Raw genomic sequence first — 26735 nt, 5'->3', positions numbered from 1 at the left:
TGTATCGAGGATTCAGACATGGGAAAGCCACGGGAGCTGCCAGTGAGCAGCACCAAATTCACGGAATCATGGGATGGTTTGGGTTGGAAGGGACCTTAAAGACCATATTTCCAACTCCCTGCCATGGGCAGGGACACCTTCCATGAGCCCAGGTTGCTCCAGCCTGGCCTTGGACACTTCCAGGGATCCAGGGGCAGCCACAGCTTCTCTGCCCAACCTGGGACAAGGCCTCAACACCCTCACAGACAGGAATTCCTTCCCAATATCCCATCTATCCCTGCCCTGGCATTGGGAAGCCATTCCGTGTGTCCTGTCCCTCCATCCCTTATCCCAAGTCCCTCTCCAGCTCTCCTGGTGCTCTGTAGGTGCTGAAAGCTCTCCCTGGAACCTTCTCTCCTCCAGGCTGAACACCCCAACTCTCTCATTAGCAGTTCTTCAGTTAATTTAACATTAGTGCCACAAATATTATGTCCACTATTAGGAATTATTTGAGTTTGGAGAGAGGTTTGTCCCATCCCCCTTGTGGCAAATAATTTGGCTTCTATTTCCCTAAAATCCCAATAAATTCCAACACAAGTAGGAGGATTTATGCTGTGACAAATTATCTGTAAATCTGATTATTGCAGCTAAACAAGAGGTGTTGCTTCAGTTGGTTTCTTGCTGGATTCAACAAGAAGAGAAATTTCTGCAGAATTTCCCCCTGTATTGGTGATACTGATTTTCCTTGGTGAGATGTGAAATTCAAGTTGGTTTTAATGAGTTCAGAGCATTTGTAGATCAAAGAATGGAGCCTTAAATGACTTTATTGTGGCACTTAACTGCTTAAGGTGAACTTAGGTCTTAGTAGACTGAGAGGTAACTGGACCCATTTTTGTCCCAAACTGTTCTCTTGAAGTTTAATCTCAAGTTTAAATGCTTTATCCTGAGGTGAATCTTCTCTCTGGAGTCAGGAGGTGAAGGCAGTTGCCTGGCAGGGCTTGGCTTTGGCACCTGTTCTGGGCACTCCTGCAGATGTTTTGGATGTGTTTGTTTGCTGTGGTTCAGTTAAATGCAGAGCCAGGAACTCTTTTCCCTCCACTGCCTTGGAAGTTTGTATTTCCACCCTCCATTTGTATAACAACATTAAATTCTTATTGAAAACAAAGCAGAGCCAAGATATTGAGCTCATGTCTGAGCTGGGCTGGATTTGCATGGATGCATTTTGGATTTTTTGCTCTTCAGGGAGAATTTAGGTTTCTTGAATGAAAAGAGACCTTAAAAGAAGAAAAAAAACTTCACAAAGCCATGAAGTGTGCTGGCTGTGGGAAGCTAGTGGGAATTTAACTCTCTGTCCCTGGATGTGTTCAAGCCCAGGTTGGATGGGGTTTGGAGCAACCTGGGCTAGTGGAAGGAGTCCCTGCCCATGGCAGGGGGTGGAATGAGATGGTCTTTAAGGACCTTTCCAACCCAAACCATTCTGGGATTCTGTGAGTCCCAAGACAAACACATGGAAAAATTTTTCTAGTCCATAATTCAAGTGTGGGATGAGTGAAAATCCATCTAATCCAAATGTCAGCTGGGCCTGGAGACAAATACTGTTTCCAGGGGGTGGACAGTGCTGAAAGAAAGGGAAAGCTGAAGGTGTCAGATCCCCAGTCCTGGAGAATGCACGTTCCTGGGAGGAGCAGGGAGCTGCACCTGCTGATCCTCGTGGATCCCTCCAAACTCGAGGCATTCTGTGGTTTTTAACAAAATAGCAACTAACTGTGCTTTTGAGTTAACAGGGGAACATTGGATTTTTACTGCAAAATCCAGTCCCTCTGAAAAAGGGAAATAAAAGAACCATTAAATGCTTGTCTGAACGATTTTGTTTGCAGAAAAAGTCAGGCTGTTAGAGAGCAATGATGTCAGGTCTGGATCTTTAGAGGAAACGTGGAAGAAGTGATTTGGGGTGTGTAGCTCTTAAAAAGAGAGGCCAAACAAACCTCTCTGAGATCCTGCTTAACTTTATAAAGAAGCAGGCACTGCAGGAGTCTTTAAGAGCTGTGGAGATGTTTCAGTGCTGAAGTCAGGGAATCATGGAATGGTTTGGGTTGGGAAGGACCTTAAAGCCCACCCGGCTCAACCTCCCTGCCATGGAACACCTTCCACTAGCCCAGGTTGCTCCAAGCCCTGTCCAACCTGGCCTTGGACACTTCCAGGGATCCAGGGGCAGCCACAGCTTCTCTGCCCAACCTGTACCAGGGCCATACAAGTGCCAAGTTTTTAATATAATACATTATGATAGTAAAACATATTTCTGCCCATATCTAAGTCTGAAAAATAGAAGCAGTTGCCAACTGGCTGCCCCTTGGGGGTTCAGTGCCTGATCCACAGAGTTTCCATAATATGGAATTATGGACAGTGATCTGTCATCAGGAGCAGGCTCTTCCTCTTTTCCATCTCAGGGAATGGTCCCTACTGTCTGACCTGGGTTTTATTGGTAAAAGTCATGGAATCACAGAATCATTAAGGTTGGAAAAGCCCTCTGAGATCATCCAGTCCAACCATCCCCCAGCACTGCCAAGGCCACCACTGCCCCATGTCCCCAAGTGCCACATCCACAGAGATTTGAAATCCCTCCAGGAATGGAGACTCCACCCCTGCCCTGGGCAGCTGTGCCAGGGCTGGACAACCCTTTTGGTGAATAAATTTTCCCAATATCCAACCTAAACCTCCCCTGGCACAGCTTGAGGCCGTTCCCTCTCCCCCTGTCCCTTGTTCCCTGGGAGCAGAGCCCGTTTCCCCCCCGGCTCCTCCCTCCTGTCAGGGAGTTGTGGAGAGTGAGAACATCTTTGTGGTGCTTTGTAAAGTCTCTCCTCAAGAGAAACCCCTGTTCAAGCATCCAGAGCCATCAGTGTTAATCCTGCACTGTGGAGGAAATAAGTCTGTTCTGGTTAATCTTCCTTTAAATGGTAATTTAAACTGTCTTTAAATACACACTGGAACATGGGAAGGAGGTTTGGAGATGTTTTTTTTAGGAGAGAGGCTTCCACTGGGATTTGGATTTTAATCTTTGCTTGTGTGCCTTGAAGTTGCTCATTAGGTATTCACTGTGATAAGATCATAACTGTCAATAAAGTCAGCTTTTATATTATTATCATTATAACTGCTTTTTTTTAAACTGCTTCCTTACATTTCCCCCGGAAATTGATAAATCCATTCATCCTTTTTTTTCCTCCCCTCTTTTGATTGAAGAAAACCAACATAGATTTGAGGGAATCAAGAAATGCCTGTGGTTCTGCACCAGCCTGTTTGAAAGAATTCAACTACTCTGCACTTTATCTTATTTTTTGTCATTTGGAAAAGAAATAGTGATCGATTTTTCTCTGCTGCTTTCAAGGCTTTTCTTTTGGGGGTTTATCCTCTCACTTTAAATATCACCAGGGAGAGGCAACAGTGGCTTTTCCAATCTGATTAAATCTCACTGTTGAGATTTCCTGGGGAAAACTGGGGAATGTCGTATAAGGAAGTCAAACAGGGAACTTTGGAATAGGAGTTTTCCCTGGAAATAGCTGTGTCATTCCTCCCTGGATGTCAGGAGTGCTGGATAATCTCCCATCAATACACCACTAATATTACGTGAACTTTTCATCCCATTTCTTTATTTCCTGCTGTTTTCAGCTGCTGTAAAATCACAGAGGAGAAAAATAAAAACATCCCTCTCTTTTTCTTTCCTTTTCCAGTTGTTTCCTGTCCTTGCTCCTGGTGGCAGCTGTGGTTTGGAAGATTAAGCAGAGTTGTTGGGCATCACGACGGAGAGAGGTTGGAATTCCAAATGCTGCTCCTTTAATGCCATTGTTATAGTTGTTCTCTCTTACATTTATTCACATGTGCATCCCATTAACCTTCAGCTAAGGCAGAGCTCCACTAATCTATAACTGCTGCTCTTTGGGGCTTGGGTGTATTTTTGATTATGGTTTCGGTGACAAATGGGGTTATTTCAGTGTCCTGACGCTGCAGTTTCTGTGAAGCTCCGAAAAAGAAATTAGAGGTGAACGTCCTGAATTCCCAGAACTCGTGTTTTTAGACAGCATAAATACAAAACCCACATAAATCAGGAGATTCTTTACATCTGTTTCAGGAGAGGAAACAGAAAATAGGAAGATTTGCTCCAAAATAAAGAAGTCAAATCCCCTTTCTCGAATTAAATCTGATTGAAATATTTCATGGGGTTGGGTTTCTTCCCCCCCGGAACATTGGGAGCGTAAGAAAAAGGTGGGAGAAGCCCCCCAGGATTTGGAAAGCTGTAGTTTCCTGCTTAAAAAGGCAAATTTTAAAGCCCAAAGCTTTCTCCTCTTCACCTGCCCGTGGTGCAGATCAGACTTGTCGTGTTTGCAGCATGTAAAAAAAAAATTGTTCTCTGTACCCTCCAAAATCTGGCTGCTCCTTTTTTATCCCTAATTTATTGTTTTCACCACCTTTTTTCCTTGCTTTTCAGTGGAACCCGAGTTCCTGTTCCACCCATAGCACTCGGGGTGACCGAATTTGGGTGGCAAATGTGTTGTGACACACAGAGTGTGCCCTGATTTCTCATTTTGAAGCTGAAATCTCTTAAGAGCCGTGTTCTTAGAGAAGCACAAGGCAGAAAGCTCCACATTCTTGGGAGTTTCTTTTGCTCTTCCAAGTGCTAAAACCATAGGAGAGCCCTGTCTGATGTACAGATATATCAGAGGTTGGGCTGGGCTGCACCTGGAATTATTTTTAGGAGTTTTGTGTGGTGTTAATCTGGTTATTTCTGTGCAAAATGAGAGAAGCCAGACGTGACTCGAGTGAGTCCATGTGCACTTCCTATATATAATTGTCTGTATGAGGCCAGATTCCCTAAGGAATGAGGTGGGATTTTGGGGTGAAATCTGCCCATTCCCATAGTTTTTCCTCCCAGCTGTCCTGCTGGCATGAAGCCCTTGGCAGCTGCTTTGACCCAGCCACTGTCCTGTGCTTTATTCCCACGTGGAAGTCGATGGAGAGGGTTTGGGGGATTAATTTTTACAGCTCTGGAATTCTTTGCAAGTGCCTGTTTTCCTGCAGATCTTCCCAGCTCCGTGGCTGGTTGTGCTTTGCAAGTGCAGTGGGGTGAATAATGTGAATTTATTCCATCTGAGGGTCTCCTCTCTGGGAATAAAGCAGGATGATGATGTCTGATGACTCTTCTCCCCCTTTTCTGCTTCACGTGGTTTTTGCTCTCACCAGTGAACTCTCTGCATAATAAAATCATTGCTTTTCCAACAGATAACCCTTAATCTTGGAAATAATGGAAGTCTTTGAGCTTTGCTGTATTCTCTGAAGGGAGATAAATTTTTACTGGGGTGGCTGTTTTTTTTTTTTCCTGCTCACTTTCTTGGCAGGAAACTAAGCTGGAGTCAGCATAACATTCCCTGTGGCTCCTGGGGTTAAATGTTATCTAGGAATGTATGAGGAATATAGACTGAGGAGTAAATGCCAGTTAAAGTATTTGAACAGTGGCCTGAGTGAGAGATGTCTCTATAAATTTACTTACAGCGTGATGCATGTTTTAAGGGGGGAAAAAAAGCAACATATTGGCACGTTTAAGTCTAAATTCAATTTCCATGTGTGACTGTTTGACAGGCAGTTCATCAGGGTGGTGTTTTCCAGGCACATTCCTGTGTTTTGCTGTTGTTTATCTTGCTCTTTCTTTTTATCTGCTGCCTCTGTCTTGTAGTTCATAGATCTCTGCTGTTCCTGTCCTCTCCTCTTAGAAATACTTGTAAATCTTCAGGCAAGGGTTTTAAATCTTTGCTGGGCCATAATTAAATATATTAATAAAGGCTGTCTCCAGAAATAAAAGTCCACCCAAAAATTCCTTGACTTTTTGTTGTTATCTAACATTATTTTAGAGCTTGCAGGGTTAGGTTTTATTAACACAGATCTTCAATAAAGCTAAGCAAAGCTCTCTTGATTAGTTAATGACTAATTATTGGGATTCCCCATCCCTGGAAGTGTTCAAGGCCAGGTTGGATGGAGCTTGGAGCAACCTGGTCTAGTGGAAATTGTCCCTGCCCATGGCAGGATTTTGGAATGAGATGGTCTTGGATGCTCTGGAACCAGGCTGGGAGAGCTGGGGGGGTTCCCCTGGAGAAGAGAAGGCTCCAGGGAGAGCTGAGAGCCCCTGGCAGGGCCTAAAGGGGCTCCAGGAGAGCTGGAGAGGGACTGGGGACAAGAGATGAATGGATAGGAAACAGGGAATGGCTTCCCAGTGCCAGAGGACAGAGATAGATGGGATATTGGGAAGGAATTCCTGACTGTGAGGGTGGTGAGGCCCTGTCCCAGGTTGGGCAGAGAAGCTGTGGCTGCCCCTGGATCCCTGGAAGTGTTCAAGGCCAGGTTGGATCAACCTGGTCTAGTGGAAGGTGTCCCTGCCCCTGGCAGGGGGTGAAACTGGTTGATCTTTAATGTCCCTTCCCATCCAAACCATTCCATGATTCTGTGAAAAGCTGCAGCCCTGGAGGAAGATCTTTCTGTGCTTTGAGCTGTATTTTTAGCAGCAGTCATGTTACAATCTCCTGTCTCCCATGGGCTGTGCTGTCATAACTCTGTGCTTGTTGTCTAATCTTAACCCAGAACTGAGTAAAATATGATGCAATCTGCAGGTAATTCCCAACTATCCATCAGCTTTGCTTCCAAAGGGAGCACTGCAAGTGCCCGACTCCTTATCGCGAGAAGCTGATTGCTGAGGCTTGTCCTGAGATAAGAATAGGGCAGAAAAGGGACTGTGCTGAAAGGTTTAGGAGTCAAAATTATTCAGGCAGGATTGCTTGGCTCTGCAGAGGGACCTGGACAAGCTGGAGAGTTGGGCTGATTCCAACGGGATGAGGTTCAACCAGGCCAAGGGCCGGGTCCTGCACTTTGCCCACAACAACCCCCGGCAGCTCCAGGCTGGGCCAGAGGGGCTGGAGAGCAGCCAGGCAGGAAGGGAGCTGGGAGTGGGGATGGACAGGGAGCTGAACAGGAGCCAGAGTGTGCCCAGGGGGACAAGAGGGCCAATGGATCCTGGGCTGGCTCAGGAACAGTGTGGCAGCAGGAGCAGGGAAGTGATTCTGCCCCTGGACTCAGCGCTGGTGAGGCCACCCCTGGAGTGCTGTGTCCAGTTCTGGGCCCTCAGCTCAGGAAGGACATTGAGGGGCTGGAGCAGGTCCAGAGGAGAGCAACGAGACTGGGGAAGGGAGTGAAGCACAATTGCCATGAGGAGAGGCTGAGGGAGCTGAGGCTGTTCAGCCTGGAGAAGAGGAGGCTCAGGGGAGACCTCCTCACTCTCTGCAACTCCCTGACAGGAGGGGGAGCCAGGGGGGGTTGGTCTCTTTTCCCAGGCAACCATCAGCAAGACAAGAGGGCTCAGTCTTCAGCTGTGCCAGGGGAGGTTTAGGTTGGATATCAGGAAGAATTTCTTTGCAGAGAGAGTGCTCAACCATTGGAATGGGCTGCCCAGGGAAGTGGTGGATTCTCTGTCCCTGGAGGTTTTTAAGGTGAGACTGGATGTGGCATCAGTGCCATGGGCTGGGAACCACAGCGGGGTTGGATCAAGGGTTGGACTTGATGATCTCAGAGGTCCCTTCCAACCCAGCTGATTCTATGATTCTGTGTGCTGGGAGAAGTCCTAGAGGAAGCTTGGAGAAACTGTGCTTGGTGTGGTGGTTTAATGGAACCAGAGCAGCAGTATTTGATTGGAATCAAATCTGCATTCCTTCCTCCCTGCTCCAAATGCGGGATCTCCATCAGGATTTTGTCAAATATATAAGATTCTCCTGACTTCTTATATATAATATAAATAGAAATATATATAAAAATATAAAATAAAATACAATATATATAATCCTGACTTTTTTCCTTTTCTGTGCCTCATCTCATCCACTCCAACCAGCCTGTGCAGCTGCTCCTCAGCCTCCTGCCCAAAGGGTGTTGGGTGTGCAAACCTGGTGTAGCCAGGGTGTAGGAAAATGAGTTTGGAGCACTGAGTAAAAAGTTCAGAGTGTAAACCTTGACCTGGAGTCAAATTGGGAACGATTTGTGTCCTATCAGACATGGGGGAGATGGGATTGTGAGTTGGGTGTTTATTCCCTTGCCAGTGAGCACCACGTTTTAAGTACCTTCTGGCATCTTAAAGAGGGAGAATGGGGATAAAAAGGCAGCTTTTATAGGATCAGGTGAATGACAGTAGGAAATGGGGATAGGAAAACTTTCTGTCTTGTCTCTGTAAGATGACATTTTAAAGGTATCAAAGTGGTAATAGAGAATAAATCACCGAGTACGAGGGTGGCATTAGAAATTCAAAGTGCTCCTCTGCTGCTGGGAATTTTCTGTCCTGTTGTTCTATTTTAGCATCCAAGTTGTCTTCTCTTCACCCTCAGTCTGCTTTTTCTCCTGGAGCAAGGAATAGCTCCTCTTAACTCTGCCAACAAAGGGAGCTCAACTGGATCACTCCCCGTGCCCTTTTCAGGGTGGGGTGGGAGCATCAACACCAAGCAGGAACAGAGATAACTGACTTTGGGTGTCCAGACCTCAATTTCACCTTTAACATCCCTAAAATTGTCTATATTTTGCCTCCTTTCTTGCCAAGACTCTCCAGGACTGAACGTTTTTACTCTGCCAACTTATATTCAGGAGGGGGTTTGTGTATTGATTTGCTGCAGGGATTATCCTTCCCCTTCCTGACCTCGTTGCTGAAACCTTTTTTTCCTTCCCAAGTGTGTTCAAAATGCCTCTATTTTCCCTGGCATTCTCCTCTGTAACATGGAATACCACCCAGGAAGGCAGATTTCCATGGTTTTCCCAGCGGAGATGTTCCAAGGGATGTGTGCTACGTATTATTTAGTGCCCTGCCTCATTTTCTTCTTCCCCCTGCTCTCACCTGGTAGTATTTCTTTCATATCTTCTCTCTTAGACTGTGATTTAGGGCATCCTTGGTCGAAGAAAAGGCTTCAAGTTGGGGAATATTTTCAAACTGTAACTGTGAATCAGGATTTCCATCGTTGTTTAAAGTCTCTGGTGGTGTTTTGGACCAGGATCTGCTCCAAAGGATCTGGTATCAACTTTTTGCAGGAATATTAAAGGTCAGGCAGGAAATAGCCCTAAATTTGGGCAGTGCCAGGTGCTTTGGAGGGTTTACTGGTGTGTTCTCCCAGCAGTCATTTGCCACACAGACCTTCCTGTGTGGTCTGTCAGTGAGAAGAAAATATTGAACTTGGTTTTGGGGTGGTTTGTAGAGAAAACAAATTGGGGGAGTGGAGAAATCACAGCAAGAGGGTGAGTGAGGAGGTTAAGTCACGTTGTTGGTTCCCAGTTCTCTCATTAGAGTGGAAAACAGAAGTCTGAATATGTATTTTAACCAGTTAAAGTGGATTTCTTTCACAGAATTCCCAGGACAGCAGACTGAAATTAAGGAGCTGTGGTGATTTAATAACTCCATGCAAATTCCTCTTCCCTGTGTTTGGAGGCAGAGTAGTGAAATAAGAGCACAGTGTTACTCTCAGGTGTAACCTGGGGTGCTGCAGATGGTGGAGAACAAAACTGCAAGATGAATTTGTTATCTGGAAGATCAGCAAGTTTAAAGCATCCCAAATTCCTCATGTAATCCCAGGAAGGATTAAATGTCCTGATCAGTGCTGAGATTTGATGATGCCAGTCGGTGGCTGCAGAAAGGAATTGTAGAAGATTCCTGGTGGAATGAGGATCTTCTGAAGGATCAGCCAAAACCATCAGCAGGTGTCCCTGCCCGTGGAGGGGGTTGGAATTAGGTGATGTTTGGGTCCTTTCCAACCCCAGCCATTCTGTGACACCCAACTGGGGGTAAAAAATGCAAAGCTGGTTTGGTTTTCTCCTCTTTTAAATGGCAAGAGCAGCAACACCAATGTTTTAGGTTTTTTAGGGACGTGGCTGAGAATTGCAGAGCTTTGGGAAGGACCTTTTCTAGGTCAGTGCTGTGGTGCAGTTCTGGGCTGAGCAGGAGGTCGCATCGAATAATCGGAACTTTCCGCTCTCCCTGAATTTAAAATCCATGAATGGGAACCATCTCGCAGTGCCAGGAGGCTTTTTCCAGCATCCAAATGCCGCCCGTGCTCTGCAGGGATCCATGTGATCCATGTGGCCTTGGTCTCCAGCCACAGGGAACCGTAGCAGAAATCAGAGGTGCCCTGAAGAGGAAAAACATCCCAAAATGTTGATGTGTTGACGGGAAGTTCCGGCTCAGGGGGGAATTGGGGGCCTGGTTTTGGCTGAAAGTGGTGCTGTCACTTCAGGCTCATCTCGGGGTGAACTTGGACGTGGCCAGTTCCAGCTGAGCAGTGGGAGCTTGAACCTCTCCGTGCAGGACTGGGAAACACGGACACGGTGTTGGGAGCCAACTGGGCTCTTCCCACAGAGCCTTCAGAGGGGTTGGCACAAGGGAATGAAGTTGGGTTTATATCCCAGAAAAGAACTGATGGGAACTTGACTGAAGATGCTGGAGTTTCAAACTAGATGAAGCTGAACTGTCACCCTTGGATACCAACTCCTTGGATCCAACCCTTTCCTGGTTCAAACTAGATGATCTTTACAGGGCCTTTAAAAGGTCCTTGTAAGGGACTTAAAGGGACCTTTTAAGGTTCCTTCCACCCAAACCATTCTATGATTCTGGTAGTTCATGAAGGGGACCTACAAGACGGTTGGAGAGGGACTTGGACAAGGGATGGAGGGACAGGACAAGGGGGAATGGCTTCCCACTATGGGCAGGGTTAGGGGAGATATTGAGAAGGAATTGTTGGCTGTGAGGATGGTGAGGCCCTGGCCCAGGTTGGGCAGAGAAACTGTGGCTGCCCCTGGATCCCTGGAAGTGTCCAAGGCCGGTTGGACGGGGCTTGGATGAACCTGGGCTAGTGGAAGGTGTCACTGCTCATGGCAGGGGTGGAACTGGATGGTCATTACAATCCCTTCCAATCCAAACCATTCCATGATATATCAAGTCCAGCTCCAGGCGAGTTCAGCCTGGTTTTACAGAGCCCACAACTGCATTGTACTGATCTCTTTACTCTCGTGAGGGACAGGACCCAGGGAAGCTGGAGCTGTGCCAGGGCAGGGTCAGGTTGGATTCAGGCAAAGGTTCTTCCCCCAGAGGGGTTGGGCACTACCCAGGCTCCCCAGGGCAGTGGGCACAGCCCCAAGGCTGCCAGAGCTCCAGGAGGGTTTGGACAACGCTCTGAGGGACAGGGGGGATTGTTGGGGTGTCTGTGCAGGGCTGAGGGTTGGACTGGATGATCCTTGTGGGTCCCTTCCCGCTCATGATATTCCATGACTTCTGTGCAAAGCTGTTCTGGTTTCAGACTCTGAGGTGTCTCCCTGATGACAGGGATCAGCAGCACAGGTACCCAATTTTGCTATTTGGAAAAATCAGGGAGAGAAGGAGTGTTGTGTAATTATCCCCGAAGAGCTGAGCTCAATCAAAGGTGCATCGTGCCACTGTGTAATTATCAGGTATTGATGCACAGCTTAATCTGCATGGACTGGATCCTTCTGGTCTTTTAAAAAGAAACCGTCTTATTCTTGTTATTAAAGGTCAGGTTTTCAGTGCCCTCCTACTGGGCATGATTATGATGAATAACTTACTTACCTTAATCAGCCCTGAATTAAATATCTTCCATCATTTCAGCATGAGGCGACTTCCCAGCAGCTTTGCTTTCTGCTTTGTTGTAGTTCTGAAGTGTGGAAATGCCTGTTGAGAAGCATTTGAACGTTAATTCTCCCCTCCCTCTCCCTTTCAAGGCAGCCTGCAAAGTCAGTCACCAAACTAATTAGCTGACATTAATATGTTCACTGCTCGAGGGGCTTTAAAAACTTAATTTTCGGCGATGATGAAAACGACGAAGAAAATTGTTTGTTTGTTGACTGGCGTGGTAGTTTGTGTAATTGTAGCTAAATGCTTTAAATCACTTGGTTCTGAGGCCGTGTGGCTCATCCTCGTGGAATATTTATGGCTCCTGTGTTGGTTTTTTTTGCTGATGCTGGTTTTTATTTGGGAAAGGAACTCCAGTGGCTTCTCCCCTTCCCCACCCCCAAGGTCACTGAGTTGGGAGGACATAAAGGGAATGTTCCCACGGCAGGATCTGTGTGTTACTTCCACAGTGGTTCTCCTCTGGAGCCAGGCTGGGAGAGCTGGGGGGGTTCCCCTGGAGAAGAGAAGGCTCCAGGGAGAGCTGAGAGCCCCTGGCAGGGCCTGAAGGGGCTCCAGGAGAGCTGGAGAGGGACTGGGGACAAGGCATGGAGGGACAGGACAAGGGGGAATGGCTTCCCAGTGCCAGAGGGCAGGGATAGATGGGATATTGGGAAGGAATTCCTGGTTGTGAGGGTGTTGAGGCCCTGGTGCAGGTTGGGCAGAGAAGCTGTGGCTGCCCCTGGATCCCTGGAAGTGTCCAAGGCCAGGTTGGACAACCTGGAGCAACCTGGGCTAGTGGAAGGTGTCCCTGCCCATGGCAGGGGGTGGAACTGGGTGCTCTTTAAGATCCCTTTCCAACCCATTCCATGATTCCATGGTTCTCTGATGCCTGAGCACCCTGGAGATGTGCAGATCCCTTTCCACCACTACCAGGACAGGAACCTTCTCCAGAAGCCCTTGGCAACCCCATGAGGGTGGTGTCCCCTTCCCACACTGGTGGAACTGCTGTTCTGGGAGTTGTCATTCCAGGAGAGCTGTGGGACAAGTCCTCCTCACTAAGTTAATCATACCTGGAAATAGGAGTTGATAACTGTGCATAAGCAAGTAGGTATTTGTGCACAAATGGGACATCCTCAAAGGATAACCTCTAATCCTGCATGTCTCATCAGGATGGGAGGAAACGGCTTGAAGCTGTGCCAGGGGAGGTTTAGACTGGATACTGGGGAAAATTCCTTCCTGGAAAGTTGTCCAGCCTGGCACAGCTGCCCAGGGCAGGGGTGGAGTCCCCATCCCTGGAGGGATTTCAAATCCCTGTGGATGTGGCACTTGGGGACAGGGGTCAGTGGTGGCCTTGGCAGTGCTGGGAGTGATTGGACTTGGTGATCTCAGACAGTTTTCCAGCCTTAACAATTCTGTGATTCTGTCAAAGGCTCTGTTGAAGGATCTTTTGCAAAAGTTATTTTCAAACCAGTTGTGTCTCCTGAGGTTGCTCTAAAAACAGCAGCCCGGGAGTCCTGGAATATCTGAATTTAAAAAATACCTTGAAAGATTAAATCTACAAATTCCTGGGGGAAAAAAACACCCTCATTGATCAGACTATTGCTCTTTTCTGGCTCCTCTTATTCAAGTTCACCTCCTTTGACTTTGTGTGATGGTCCCAGCCATTCCTGCAGCTGCCCTGCCTGGATGCATCCTGTCAGCTGGAATTTTCCTGTGGGATCTTCCTTGCTTTGCTTTTGCTCATCTGTTCCCACTGCTCCCTCACCACACCCGTGGTTTTGGAATCATGGAATCATGGAATGGTTTGGGTTGGAAGGGAGCTTAAAACTCATCCAGTTCCACCCCCTGCCATGGGCAGGGACACCTTCCACTAGCCCACGTTGATCCAAGCCCTGTCCTTGGACACTTCCAGGGATCCAGGGGCAGCCACAGCTTCTCTGGGCAACCTGTGCCAGTGCTTCCCTGAGTTTTCCTGCCTGGTGTGTGTTCCCTCTCTGTTAAAAATTGAGACAAAATATACTCCTGTGAAAACTCAAGTTCCTTCATTTCTAGATCAGCTTTTTGCTTTTTTTTAAAGCCATTCTTCGCAAGGAGCAAACAAAATCCAAAACGTGTGGCTTTCTTCTGGGAAAAAAAAATCGCCCTTATTTCCCGGCTGAAAAATATAAATTATAAAATAAAACAGCCTGTGCAGGGGGCAATTCCCAGGATGGATGGGAGTGAGGAGGGGGTGGGGGGGTTATACAGAGCCTGGTGGCTGCTTTATTGTCGGGAATAAAACTTCCAGGCTTTCCCTGTCAGGAAACACGGCGTAGGTTATACGACTCAATTAACCTGGGAACCTCAAGAGCTGTTTTTCTTCTCCCTGTGAGCCTCTGCTGCTGCCTGACAGGGCTTCCCTCCATTCCAAGGCAGGTTTTTCTCCCATCACTACCACACTCTTCATTTTGGATTGTCCATTGCTCAACGTGGGTGAATTTAAAGAATCCCTGGTAGGAATTGCTGTGTTGGAAGTGTCCAAGGCCAGATTGGACAGGGCTTGGAGCAAGTTGGGCTAGTGGAAAGTGTCCCTGCCTGTGGCAGGGGGTTGGAACTGGATAAGCTTTAAAGTCCCTCCCAACCCAAACCATTCTGAGATTCATGGAATGGTTTCTGGTGCCCCCAACATAAGAAGGGTGTGGAACTGTTGGAGCAAGTCCAAAGGAGGCCACAAAATTGATGAGGGAACTGGAGCATCTTCCCTAAGGAAACAGGCTGGGAGAGCTGAGGGGTTCACCTGGAGAAGAGAAGGCTCTGGAGAGACCTGAGAGCCCCTTGCAGGGCCTAAAGGGGCTCCAGGAGAGCTGGAGAGGGACTGGGGACAAGGCATGGAGGGACAGGACACAGGGAATGGCTTCCCAGTGCCAGAGGGCAGGGCTAGATGGGATATTGGGAAGGAATTCCTGGCTGGAGGGTGGTGAGGCCCTGGCCAGGTTGGCAGAGAAGCTGTGGCTGCCCCTATCCCTGGAAGTGTCCAAGGCGGTTGGAGGGGGCTTGGAGCAACCTGGGCAGTGGAAGGTGTCCTGCCCATGCCAGGTGGAACTGGATGGGCTTTAAAGTTCTTTCCAACACAAACCATCCTGTGATTCTGTGATATGGAATAAAAATCAAACTCAGTGCACATGAAAGTTGTGCAAGTTCAGAGTTTGCAGCTATTTAAATATTAAAGGCCGGGGTTGTGTTCCAGGAGAGGCTTTTTGATGTGATTTCATTGTAAGCCTGTCAAACGCTTCGCCTTTAAAATCCTCTTCAGGCCTAAGTGATTTAAAATATTCCCAGGTTGTCCTATTAATTGTGTCATCTGGAAAGCAAAGGTTGGCTTGAAAGAGCATTGAGGTTCATTATTTGAAATCTCAGAAATTAGGAGTGAGAGCAAGGCAGGTTCTGGGCTTTCTTGATGTTAAGTGCTGCTGGCTTCTAAAGCCAGCTCAACCTCCTGGCTGGGGAAAAGCCACACTTTCTCCCTTACAACATCATAAAACCTTTTAATTAAAATTTCAGCGCACCAAACAAGTGTTGAGGATAGATACGTGCCCAGGTTAGATATGCAGGGCCCAGGCCCTGGGGCAGAGAGTGACATTCAGGTTACAGGACAATTATTTCTCAAATTAATTCTTAATTTTTTAGGGGGAACTTTGTGTCCTGAGTGGTGCTACACCACAAGCTGGGCTTAGGGAAAGGATGTTCCCTCAGGCATTTGCTGCTTGGGTTGCAGTTTGGACCGTTGGTTTTCCCTGTTGTGCTCAGGTGAGACCCCCGCAGAGCTGCCTCCAGCCCTGGGAACAACAGCACAAGGACGTGGAGCTGCTGCAGAGAGTCCAGAGGAGGCCCCGAGCTGCTGCCAGGGCTGGAGCCCCTGTGCTCTGGAGCCAGGCTGGGAGAGCTGGGGGGTTCCCCTGGAGAAGAGAAGGCTCCAGGGAGAGCTGAGAGCCCCTGCGGGCCTAAGGGGCTCCAGGAGAGCTGGAGAGGGACTGGGACAAGGCATGGAGGGACAGACACAGGGAATGGCTTCCCAGTGCCAGAGGGCAGGGTAGATGGGATATTGGGAAGGAATTGTTGGCTGTGAGGGTGTGAAGCCTGTCCCAGGTTGGCTGCCCCTGGATCCCTGGAAGTGTCCAAGGCCAGGTTGGACAGGGCTTGCAGCAACCTGGTCTAGTGGAAGGTGTCCCTGCCCATGGCAGGGGGTGGACTAGGTGATCTTTAAATTCCCTTCCAACCCAAACCATCCTATGATTCCATGAATTAGTTCTGCCCAAACCATCTCACTGGGTTGGTCCCTTCCAACCCAAACCACCCCATAATTCCACACCCTCGCCGCTGCCATTGACTTCACTCCGATCCATGTTGCCAAATTGCACATTTTCTTGAGTAAAACAACTTCCTCTGAAGAACTGAGAGCTTTTTAGTCCATCAGTCTCCTGGACACCTCCATCAGCACAGCTTGTTGGTTGATTTTAGAGCCATTAGACGAAGCGCTCTGCGATCGCTGAAGGGGACAATTACAGCACCAGCAACCCAACAATCTGTTTCACACTTTGCTTTCGTCTGCAATCTGCTGGTTTGCTTTAAATATCCCCAAACTCCTCGTGTCCTCTTCCCCAAAGTGTGAGCTCCACACAAAGTTTGCCTACAAATCCTTCGTTGCAGGAGCCTTCCTCGAGATTTTTCGCTTCGTGACAGTATCTACAATCTGCTCAAAATGCCCTTTTTTCCCCCCCCCCCTCCTTGCTTGTTTTTCTTTCAAAAATTAAGGGAAAACTTTATCACATGCAGTGAAATTTTATATTTTCTTTTAATTAAGCTGAGAGCTAGTGAAGGTTACCTGCCCCCCAGCCTGTGCTGCACTGAGCTCATCATTTGAACCCCAAATTACAGAGAACCCTCTAGTTTTCTGCATTAAATAAAAATCCCAACAGAATCGTTGTCTTGGCAAAGAAAAGACCATGAAAGCTTCCCAGAGGGTCATAATCAGTGACATAGGATCCAGTTGGAGACCTGTCACTGGTGGTGTCCCCCAAGGTTCAGTACTGGGCCCATTGTTGTTTAACTTCATCTGGTGACTTGGATGAAGGGTTGGTGTCTGCTCAGAGGTTTGGTGATGATACAAAGCTGGGAGGAGCAGCTGATACCTCAGAGGGTTTTGTGGCCCTCCAGGAGGACCTGGACAGGCTGGAGAGATGGGCAGAGAAGAACCTTCTGAAATTCAGCAAAAGCAGGGGCTTGTACCTGAGGAGGAACAACCAGATCCTGGGGGACAACGAGCTGTTCCTGAGCCAAGAGTGTGTCCTTGTGCCAAGGAGGCCACTGGGATCATGGGGTGCATCAGGAAGAGCATTCCCAGCAGGTCAGGGAGGGGATCCTGCCCCTCTGCTCAGCCCTGTGAGGCTCATCTGCAGTGCTGGGTCCAGCTCTGGCTCCTCAGCACAGCAGGGACACGGAGCTCCTGGAGCAGGTCCAGAGGGGGCTGTGAGGGTGATGAAGGAACTGGAGCAGCTCTGGCACCAGGAAAGGCTGAGGGAGCTGGGGCTGTTCAGCCTCCAGAGGAGACACTGAGAGGGGACCTTCCCCATGTCTGTAGGGTCGCAGGGAGGGGCAGAGGATGGACCAGGCTCTGCTCGGGGGGGCCAGCAATGGCACAAGAGGAACAGGCAGGAACTGATGCCCAGGAAGTTCCACCTGGACATGAGGAAGAACTTTAACTGTGAACAGATTGTCCAAGAGGGTGTGGAGTCTCCTGGAGATATCCCAGAACTGTGTGGACACAATCCTGTGCCGTGTGCTGGAGCAGTGAGGTGGGACCAGATGACCCACTGTGGGCCCTCCCAACCTGACCCTGATTCTGTTTCTGAGTTGAAGAAAATGATGATGTGATTATCGTTACCTGATAGCACAGGAAGGATGTGGACCTGTTGGAGCAAGTCCAGAGGAGGCACCAAGATGATCAGAGGGATAGAGCAGCTCTACTGGGTGGAAAGGCTGGGAGAGTTGGGATTGTTCAGCCTGGAAAAGAAAAGGCTCTGGGGTGACCTGACTGTGGCCTTCCAGTGCCTGAAGGAGCAACAAGATGGAGAGAGATTATTTACAAGGGCCTGAAGTGACAGGAAAAGAAGGAATGACTTCCCACTACCAGAGGCAGGGTTAGAATACTGGGAAGGAATTCCTGGCTGTGAGGATGGGGAGGCCCTGTCCCAGGTTGGGCAGAGAAGCTGTGGCTGCCCCTGGATCCCTGGAAGTGTCCAAGGCCAGGTTGGACAGGGCTTGGAGCAACCTTGGCTAGTGGAAGGTGTCCCTGCCCATGGCAGGGAGTGGAACTGGATGATCTTTAAGGTCCCTTCCCACCCAAACCATTCCATGATTCCATGGATTCGTTCTGGCCAAATGACGTCGCTGGATAACGACACCTTCCTTTCACCTCTGCTGTGCTGGGTGGGGGATATTTGATGCAGTTTGTGGTGGTTTTTTTAGCACTTCCTGAGTGCTGGAAATGATCAGTTCAGGACTTGGGAGTGTCAAATTGCCCAGAATCGATGGGAAATGCGGGTGGTGATGGTGGGAATTGCAGAGAGCGTTCGGTGGTGCCTCAGTCCAGCTTAAAAATTGAGGATAACTGGTGTTGCTGGGATAAGGAGTGATGGCAAATGTGCAAAGCTCTGTGGTTTGGGCAGTTTCTGCACTTAAGGGTGAGAGCGCTGGCTGTTCACATGCCCTACAAAGTGTTGGCCTCTTCCCTTGTTAAACAGAGGCATCGATTCCCATCGGACCTCTTTGCTTCAGGGAATTTGACTTCTCCATCCCCTCCCAGGCTGTGCTGTTGCTATTAAAGATCAATCACTGAAGCCAAAAAGAAACCTGTCCACAGCTCAGCTAAAAGTGAATTCTGCTCCCAGCCCAGCTGTGTAGAAAGTGCCTATTTTCTGTGTGTTAAAAAAGGGGGGGGAACTGCATTGTGATGCTTAAAAGTGCTTCCGAGCAGAATAAAAAGATGTCTTGTGTCGTGAGGGCTCGAGGGGATTTATCCAGGAAAAGGGGGGCTTTTTGTTATTTTAATAAAACATTTTGCAACAAGGACATGTTTGCCATTTGATACATTTGCTGCATTCAGCAAGGAAACAATAAAAGCAGAGGATTATTCAATAGCAGCCTGACAGCGTTTTGTCTGGGGCTGTCATAAAAAAAATAGATAGCAAATTCATTCCTACAGCACTTAACAAACCGCTGCTGTTTAGTTTTAAAATGATTCCCACAAATCCTGTGGAGCTGGAATCGGGCAGGTGATGACAAGCAGCAGCTTAAAAAGTAAATATCTGCTTTATGGAGGCCCGGGCAGGTCGTTTTCCCTCCCTCAGACTTCGCGTCGAGCTTGTCCCAAGAACTTCTACAACGTGAATATTTCCCATTACCTGCATCTTAAACCCATTACGACCCCGGGAGGTTATTTTTTCCTTTTAGAGACATTTCCCCCCCCGCCCTTTACATCTTCATGTGGGGACAATGTGCTGATGGTGTTTTTCTCTTTGTTAAACCAGCAACTCCTGCGTGAGATGCAACAGATGGCGAGTCGCCCCTTCGCCTCCATCAACGTTGCCTTAGAAAACGAAGAGCCACCAGATCTCATCGGGGGAGCATAAAGGTGAGAGCTGGGGCTTTGGGATGGTCCCTCCACCATTTGTCCCAGGTGTTTAAGGCAATAATCCCAAACCCTCCCGTTTTCCAGAAGCTGGAAGGCCGGGAGGGCCAACAGGTACCGTTTTAATTTGATTTTATCGCTTCGGATTTTCGCCGAAAACTTCCGGTGGTTCAGATAAAACTCGTGCTGATTTAGCCTGTGAGATGTTGGGTTTGCCTTGTTAGTTTTGTGCTTTCTGATAGAGAAAAAAATCACCTTTGCACCAGGCAACATTTGGCTGCAAGTACCTGCAGCTGCTGCGAATAAAATCACCTTTTTTCGGTGATACCTCAAAGCAAACAGGAATATATCATGTCTGTTGGAATATAATCTGGTTTTTGGAATATAATCTTGTGTTGGAATATAATCTGTGTGTTGGACTATAATCTGTGTGTTGGAATAATCTGGTTTTTGGGTTATAATCTGTCTGTTGCAGTGCTGTTAAAATATTTCTGATTATAAAAACATGTTCCAATAGATCTTGTGGCAAGCAAATAGGAACGTGGAGAAATCACTGTCTTGCACACACAACATGTTGGGGTTTTAGGAAAAGTGTATTTAAAAAGGCAACAAATGAATTTAAAGATCTTTTTAAGGTGATGCTTTGACTTGCACAGATCTATGTACAAAACTTAAAATGAAGAGCCTGAGAGCACTGATTATTTTTCTTCCCTGCCAAGGCAGCTGGATTGTTTTTTTTATTGAGGCTGAAGTTTTTTGGAAGTCTTCCTCATTAGGCTGAAGGAAGGAAGATTGAAATTAGATATTAGGAAAAAGTTCTCCCCTGTGAGGGTGGGGAGGCCCTGGCCCAGGTTGGGCAGAGAAGCTGTGGCTGCCCCTGGATCCCTGGAAGTGTCCAAGGCCAGGTTGGAGCAACCTGGGCTGGTGGAAGGTGTCCCTGGAACCAGTTCTTCTGTGCCCAGATTGAGTCTTCATTCTAATGCAAGAACCCCAAACTTGTGTCATCACCGATGGTTTCCTTTCCCTGGGGGAATCCAAGCCTTTGGTTACTGAGGAATTGATGGGAAGGTGACAAAGGAGAAGTGGCAAATGGGACAGTCTTGTCTGCAAGGGATTAATTCCCTTTTCCATTATCCAGAGCACCTGCATGGGAAAAAAAGGTCATGGCAGGAGGGAACTGCAGGATGGGATGACACAGAACTGGAAAAACTGTGGTTTAATTTGTATTTTCTTTGTGGTTTGGCTGTTTTTAGCCAAGAAAAGAGTGAAATGCTACTGTGTTCCTGCACTGGAACCATCTTCCAGTTCCTCTGTGCCCAAATTTGAGTCTTCATTTTAATGCAAGAAACCCAAACTTGTGTTATCAGGAACACACCAATGGTTTCCTTTCCCTGTGGGAATCCAAGCCTTTGGTTACTGAGGAGTTGATGGGAAGGTGACAAAGAAAAAGTGGAAATTGGGACAGTCTTGTCTGCAAGGGATTAATTCCCTGTTCCATTGTCCAGAGCACCTGCATAGGGAAAAAAGCTCATGGCAGGAGGGAGCTGAAGGGGAAGGGCTGGGATGATGGAGAATTGGATAAACTGTGGTTTAATTTGTATTTTCTTTGTGGTTTGTCTGGTTTAGCCAAGAAAAGAGTGAAATGCTGGCGTGCTGTTGGACTGGAACCATCCTCCAGTTCCTCTGTGCCCAGATTTGAGTCTTCATTTTAATGCAAGAAACCCAAACTTGTGTTATCAGGAACACACCAACGGTTTCCTTTCCCTGTGGGAATCCAAGCCTTTGGTTAATGAGGAATTAATTGAAGGTGACAAAGGAGAAGTGGAAAATGGGACAGTCTTGTCTGCAAGGGATTAATTCCCTTTTCCATTGTCCAGAGCCAGTTGGCAGCCCAGTGTCCAACCACTTCCATCCTGAGCTGATGTTTTCCAGCTGGATGGGATTAGAACTGCGTTTTCAATTAGTATTTTTCCCGGGGTACTTTGGAATAATAAAAAGGGATTTACCTACAGGACTGTTCCTATTAAGGGGCTGCAGCTTTGGGTTCTTTCCCACTCCACAAATCCCCACTGGATTGCAAATCCACGCTGAATTTGCTCAGTTATTCCACAATCCCTTGGCTTTTCTCTGCAGCTCTTTGTGCTGAATATTGTGATTTTTTTTTTCTCTGAGAGTGTTGAACATCTTTGGGTGTCTGGGACTCATCCAAGTGGCTCAACTGCTGGTGCTGCAGCTCAGGCTGGGTTTTTTTTAGGGCTTGTTATCAAATTAATCTCAGTCTTGTAATCCCCTGCAGCCATTTTTAGGAGCTTTTCCTGGAAGAATTTGGAGAGATTTTAGGTTTTAGAAACTTTTCCTGAAAAAAAAATCTGGAAAGCTTGGGGTTTTTAGAAGGTTTTCCTGAAAGAATCTGGAAAGTTTATAGTTTTCAGAAGCTTTTCCTGGAAGAATCTGGAATTTTTATCTCTTTTAGGAGCTTTTCCAGAAAGAATCTGGAATTTTTATCTTTTTTAGGAGCTTTTTCTGGAAGAATTTGGAAATTTCATAGTTTTTAGAAGTTTTTCCTGAAAGAATCTGGAAAGTTTATAGGTTTTAGAAGCTTTTCTTGAAAGAATCTGGAAATTTTATCTTTTTTTGGAGCTTTTCCTGGAAGAATTTGGAAATTTCATAGTTTTTAGGAGCTTTTTCTTGAAAGAATCTGGAAAGTTTATAGTTTTCCATAGTATATTTAGTATTGTAATATAGTTAAAGAAAAATAAAAATCAAAATAATAAAAACTACTATAATTTTTTTTGTCTTTCCTTGAAAGAATTTGGAAAGTTTATGGTTTTTAAAAGCTTTTCCTGAAGGAATCTGGAAAGTTTATAGTTTTTAGGAGTTTTTCCTGAAAGAATCTGGGAAGTTTATAGTTTTCCATAGTATATTTAGTATTGTAATATGGTTTAAAAAAAAAGTATAATTTTTTAATAGTCTTTCCTTGAAAAAATTTGGAAAGTTTATGGGTTTTAGAAGCTTTTCTGAAAGAATTTGGAAAGTTTATAGATTTTTTGAAGCTTTTCTTGAAAGAATCTGGAAAGTTTCTCATTTTTAGGAGCTTTTCCTGAAGGAATCTGGAAAGTTTATGGGTTTTAGAAGGTTTTCCTGAAAGAATCTAGAAAGTATAGGTTTTCCATAGTATATTTAGTGTAGTAATATAGTAAAAAAAAAAAAAAAAAAAAAAAAAGAAAAATAGGATAAATTTTTATAGTCTTTCCTTGAAAGAATCTGGGAAGTTTATAGTTTTTAGAAGCTTTTTCTGAAAGAATTTGGAAAGTTTATGGATTTTAGAAGCTTTTCCTGAAAGAATCTGGGAAGTTTATAATTTTTAGGAGCTTTTCTTGAAATAATTTGAAGAGTTTATAGTTTTTAGAAGGTTTTCCTGAAAGAATCTGAAAAGTTTGTAGATTTTCCATAGTATATTTAGTATTGCAATATAGTAAAAAATAAAAAAAAAAATAAAAATAGTATAATTTTTTTATATCTTTCCTTGAAAGAATTTGGAAAGTTTATAGTTTTTAGAAGCTTTTCCTGAAAGAATTTGAAATTTTATCTGTTTTAGGAGCTTTTCCTGAAGGAATCTGGAAATTTTATCTTTTTTAGAGGCTTTTCCTGGAAGAATCTGGAAATTTTATCTTTTTTAGAGGTTTTTCCTGGAAGAATCTGCTTCTCTGCAAGTCCTTCCTCAGACAGCAAGCTGGCTGATTCCTTAAAAAATAGCAGGAAAATGGATGGGAAACATTCTTCCCCCAGTAATTAGTTGCTTTGTTAGGGGAGAAAGTGCTGTCGAGTGGTTTGGAGGCTGCCAGGAGATCCCATCTGTTCCAGAGGAGCTGGGATGAAGTGCTGGGTGGATTTGGGAGTGGGAAGGGGGTTCCACGGATTAATTCATGTATTTTCAGTCTCTTTGTGTTTTCCCCCCCTTGTTCAGTTCCTTTTCCATTCCAGTGGAGTTCCAACCAGCAGGAAAGGAGCAGGGAGATGAGTTGTAAGTCCTGGGGAGGGTTTGGGGAAGGTGCAGGGCTGGCAGTGATTTAAAATGAAACATCTTCCAGCTCCAGGGTGACTTCACCTTCATTTTTAGTTTTGCTGTGACTTGATTTTGGGGCTATTTCATGCCAGGAGAGTTCAGTGAAGAGCCAAAGGCCGAGGAACTGATGGTTTTTCCAGCTTTTCTGGTTCTGTTGTCCCTGTTGGTGACTCACCTTGCCCTTCACTTCACACTGACCTGCTCTTAGTCCACCACATTTGCTGAGGGCCCAGCTTTGGAGATGGGAGAAAAGTCATTTTGAGCAGAACTGACCAGGCTGTTGAATCACAGAATCATTAATGTCAGAAAAGACCTTTGGGATCATCGAGTCCAACCATCAACCCCCCCACCACCAGCATGTTCATCATCAAACCACGTCCCCAAGTGCCACATCCACGTGGTTTTTGGGCACTTCCAGGGATGATGACTCCAGCAGTGCCCTGGGCAGCCAATTCCAATGCTTTACAACCCTTTCCATGAAGGAATTTTCCGTAATACCCAGTCTAAACCTCCCCTGGCACAACCTGAGGCCGTTTCCTCTGGTCCTCTCGAGGTGTGTTGGAGGGGACAAGAGCAGCTCAGGGTTTCTCAAGGACAATAGAAATAAGCTGGAAGTCATGATCCTCAAAAGGATAATATTTGGAGAGGAATGGGATGAAATTCAGGGGGGAAATAATGGAATAATCCTGATCTGGAGGTGGTTGTGCAGCCTTTAAGGGCAGAAAGGCCGGAGTGATTCAACCTGACCTGGCTCGGGGCTCCTTAACTTGCCTTTGGAAAAGCACTTTAATTCCTGGGGTTTGCTGGTTCCAGGAGCTTTTCCAAGCATTAACACCAAGGAATTCCAAGCCTGGCAATGTGTAGCTGTGTCCTTGTCTTTAGCAAAACCACTTCCACCCATCAGACTCCCCTCCCGGAGCATCGGGGTGACAAGGGGGGGGACACGTGAGGGAGAAGTGACATCCCACCAACAGAAACACCTCATAAAACCTTCACCCAGTGAATTATTTCCAGTTTAAAGAAAAAAAAATTGAAAAATCAGGGGGAAAAAACAAACATTAGAGAGGAAACTTTTGCTACTGCCTTGATATAATATGGGATGTAAATATTTGGAAGGGAGCTGTCAGGAGACCATCAGAGATATCTGCTCAGCCTGCCCTGTATCTAGGGAACATTTGGCTGATAAGTGATTTAAACTGGTTTGAGATTTGAAGGCTAAAAATATTTCCTCAGGTTGGACCCTGATTTTAGGTGATAAGGAGGAATTTGCTGGAGGGAGAGGGAGGAGCACGAAGCTTCCCACAGGAGAGGGATTTGCTGAGCTCGTTTTTCCCCCTCTGAGGAGCATCTCTCTGACTGAAGTCCTAATAACACCAGCAGCTTCTCCCCAGCATTATCAGGGACCTGGTTTTGCATTCCTTTATGCCAAGGAATTATTTTGTGTGTGTTCTGTTTTCAGTCTTTGGGGATTTTTTTCCACTTCTTTTAACTTTTTTTCTGTACAAAACCCAGCCCGAGTGGTCGAAAAGAACCGTAAAAATCCTGCCTCTTCACCCATAAAACAATCAAAATAAATACATATATATTTATTTATTGCCCAGATTTGCTACCCATGGCCTCATCCATCCCATCCTTTCCCCCAGGGAACAGAAGAAGGAAGGATGAGTGGTGGTGTCCAAAGCTCAAAGCTGTGACAGGAGATTTGGTCCTTTCAGGGTGACTGACCTTAGAAACCCCAAAATCCTTTTCCTTCTCCCAGAGCTGGTGGCTGCTGGAATGAAAATAAAAATAAAAATAAAAAGCAGCTGTTAAATGCAGAGGGAACAACTCAGTGTGAGCTCCCAGATACTGGAAATTCGGGCTGCTCAGATCTCTGTTTTCAATTTCAGACCCTGAACATCCATCTGAGGCTTTGAATATGAGTTTTATTTAGTTCCTCACATCCAGTTTTGGATCCATGTCGTGTTCAATTCATTCTCTCCCCCCCCTTGCCTCTGTGTCACTTCCAAGGTAGATACAGGCACAAGGTAAATGTAAATTTTTAATCTAAACTCATTTTCTGTGAATTATTGCTGGGAGTTCATTCATCTCTATCTTGCAGGACACACATATTACCCTGAGAATATGATTTTTAAAGCTTAATAATCTATTTTTTTTTTTTTTACCCTAGGAAATTGCTTGTAACTTGTTTTTACAAATGTTCACTCGGCTTTTAATGGCACAATTTAAAAACTTGCAAATGGAATTTGACCCTTTTTTTTTTTGTGCAGAGTGAAATCACCTCAACAAGTGGAATCAAATAATAAGGTTTGAACTGTTTGGGGTAATGTTCCTCTTCTCATCCCCCACCATAAGATTTTTCCCTTAATTTCAATTTCCTTCCTGGAAATTGAAAACCACGGAAGAGTTATTTGATCAAACCACAGCAACATGTTTTTCTTTTTAAGGGAAAATAAAAATAATTCTCTCCAAGTTATTTTTTTTTTGGTAATACATTTTGAAAAGCAATGTGCTGGTGGTGTATCACAAGACCTAAGTAAAAGGGCTGCTGTGTTTTGGAAATGACACTGAGTATTTATTGTTCTGGCCATTTAGTTTTATGTGGCACATTATTAACCTTTCCAATTCGTCAAATAAATAGAAATAATGAGGCGAAATCAAAATGTTGAGGTTGAGCATCACACAATTCCACCCGCCTGGGGAAAGCACTGGGCTGGGAAATTGTCTCCCAAGGGAAACTGGTGGTGGATTCCACACCTGGAAAGAGCCCAGACAAGTTCCTGGGAGATTCCATTGGTGTAGAAAATCCTGCTGGAGAAGCTGGATTGATTAAATCCATTAATATGTCTCTTACTGCTTTTAATGTCTGTAACTGTTTTGAGCTCTGTGCATGTTAAGTACACATCAAAACTCGGAAGTTTGGAGATCTCCCTATTTTATATAGTTTTTATAAGTTTGCCATTCAAAGCCAACTGGAATTATTTGGCTTTTTAGTGGAATTATTTGGCTTTTTTACTGGGTTGGGCCAGTAATTTGTGAGAAACGGCTGAGAACAGATTTGCTGCCTCAGGGAACAAGGGGCTGTGTCACTACTTAAAAAAATACCATCAACTTCCCATTTCCACCCAGAAAGAGTGGGAATTGTGTCCGGGCTGGCTTTGTTGCTCTTTGTTTGACATTTGCACCGTCCTGGCTCTTGCATTTCTTGGAATTCTTGGGGTGTTTTTCCCATCGTTTCCATTGATCGTGGTTTGGCTGCTGTGGAGGAGCTGGGAAAGGGGAATTGCAGGAGAAGGGTCCAGGTTATTTGTGGGCAGCAGAGGAGGAGGGAATTCTGCTCCTCT

General features: G+C 46.0%; 1 protein-coding gene across 2 annotated transcripts in view; it reads left to right on the top strand.

Moving 5' to 3' along the window:
* Positions 1 to 26735, top strand: part of ATRN (attractin) — a 151928-nt gene that overhangs the window by 113852 nt on the left and 11341 nt on the right. For both annotated transcript variants that reach the window (XM_032684986.1, XM_032684985.1), the window contains exons 26-27: positions 3705 to 3783; positions 19225 to 19328. In XM_032684986.1, the coding sequence (XP_032540877.1) occupies positions 3705 to 3783; positions 19225 to 19326 (181 nt within the window). In that variant the 3' untranslated portion in view covers positions 19327 to 19328. The remainder of the gene's footprint in view (positions 1 to 3704; positions 3784 to 19224; positions 19329 to 26735) is intronic.

This window comes from Chiroxiphia lanceolata, chromosome 4 (genome assembly GCF_009829145.1).
Source record: "Chiroxiphia lanceolata isolate bChiLan1 chromosome 4, bChiLan1.pri, whole genome shotgun sequence".
Lineage (NCBI taxonomy): Eukaryota > Metazoa > Chordata > Aves > Passeriformes > Pipridae > Chiroxiphia > Chiroxiphia lanceolata.
Note: the sequence above shows the minus strand (reverse complement) of the source record. Positions and strands in the feature narration are given on the sequence as shown.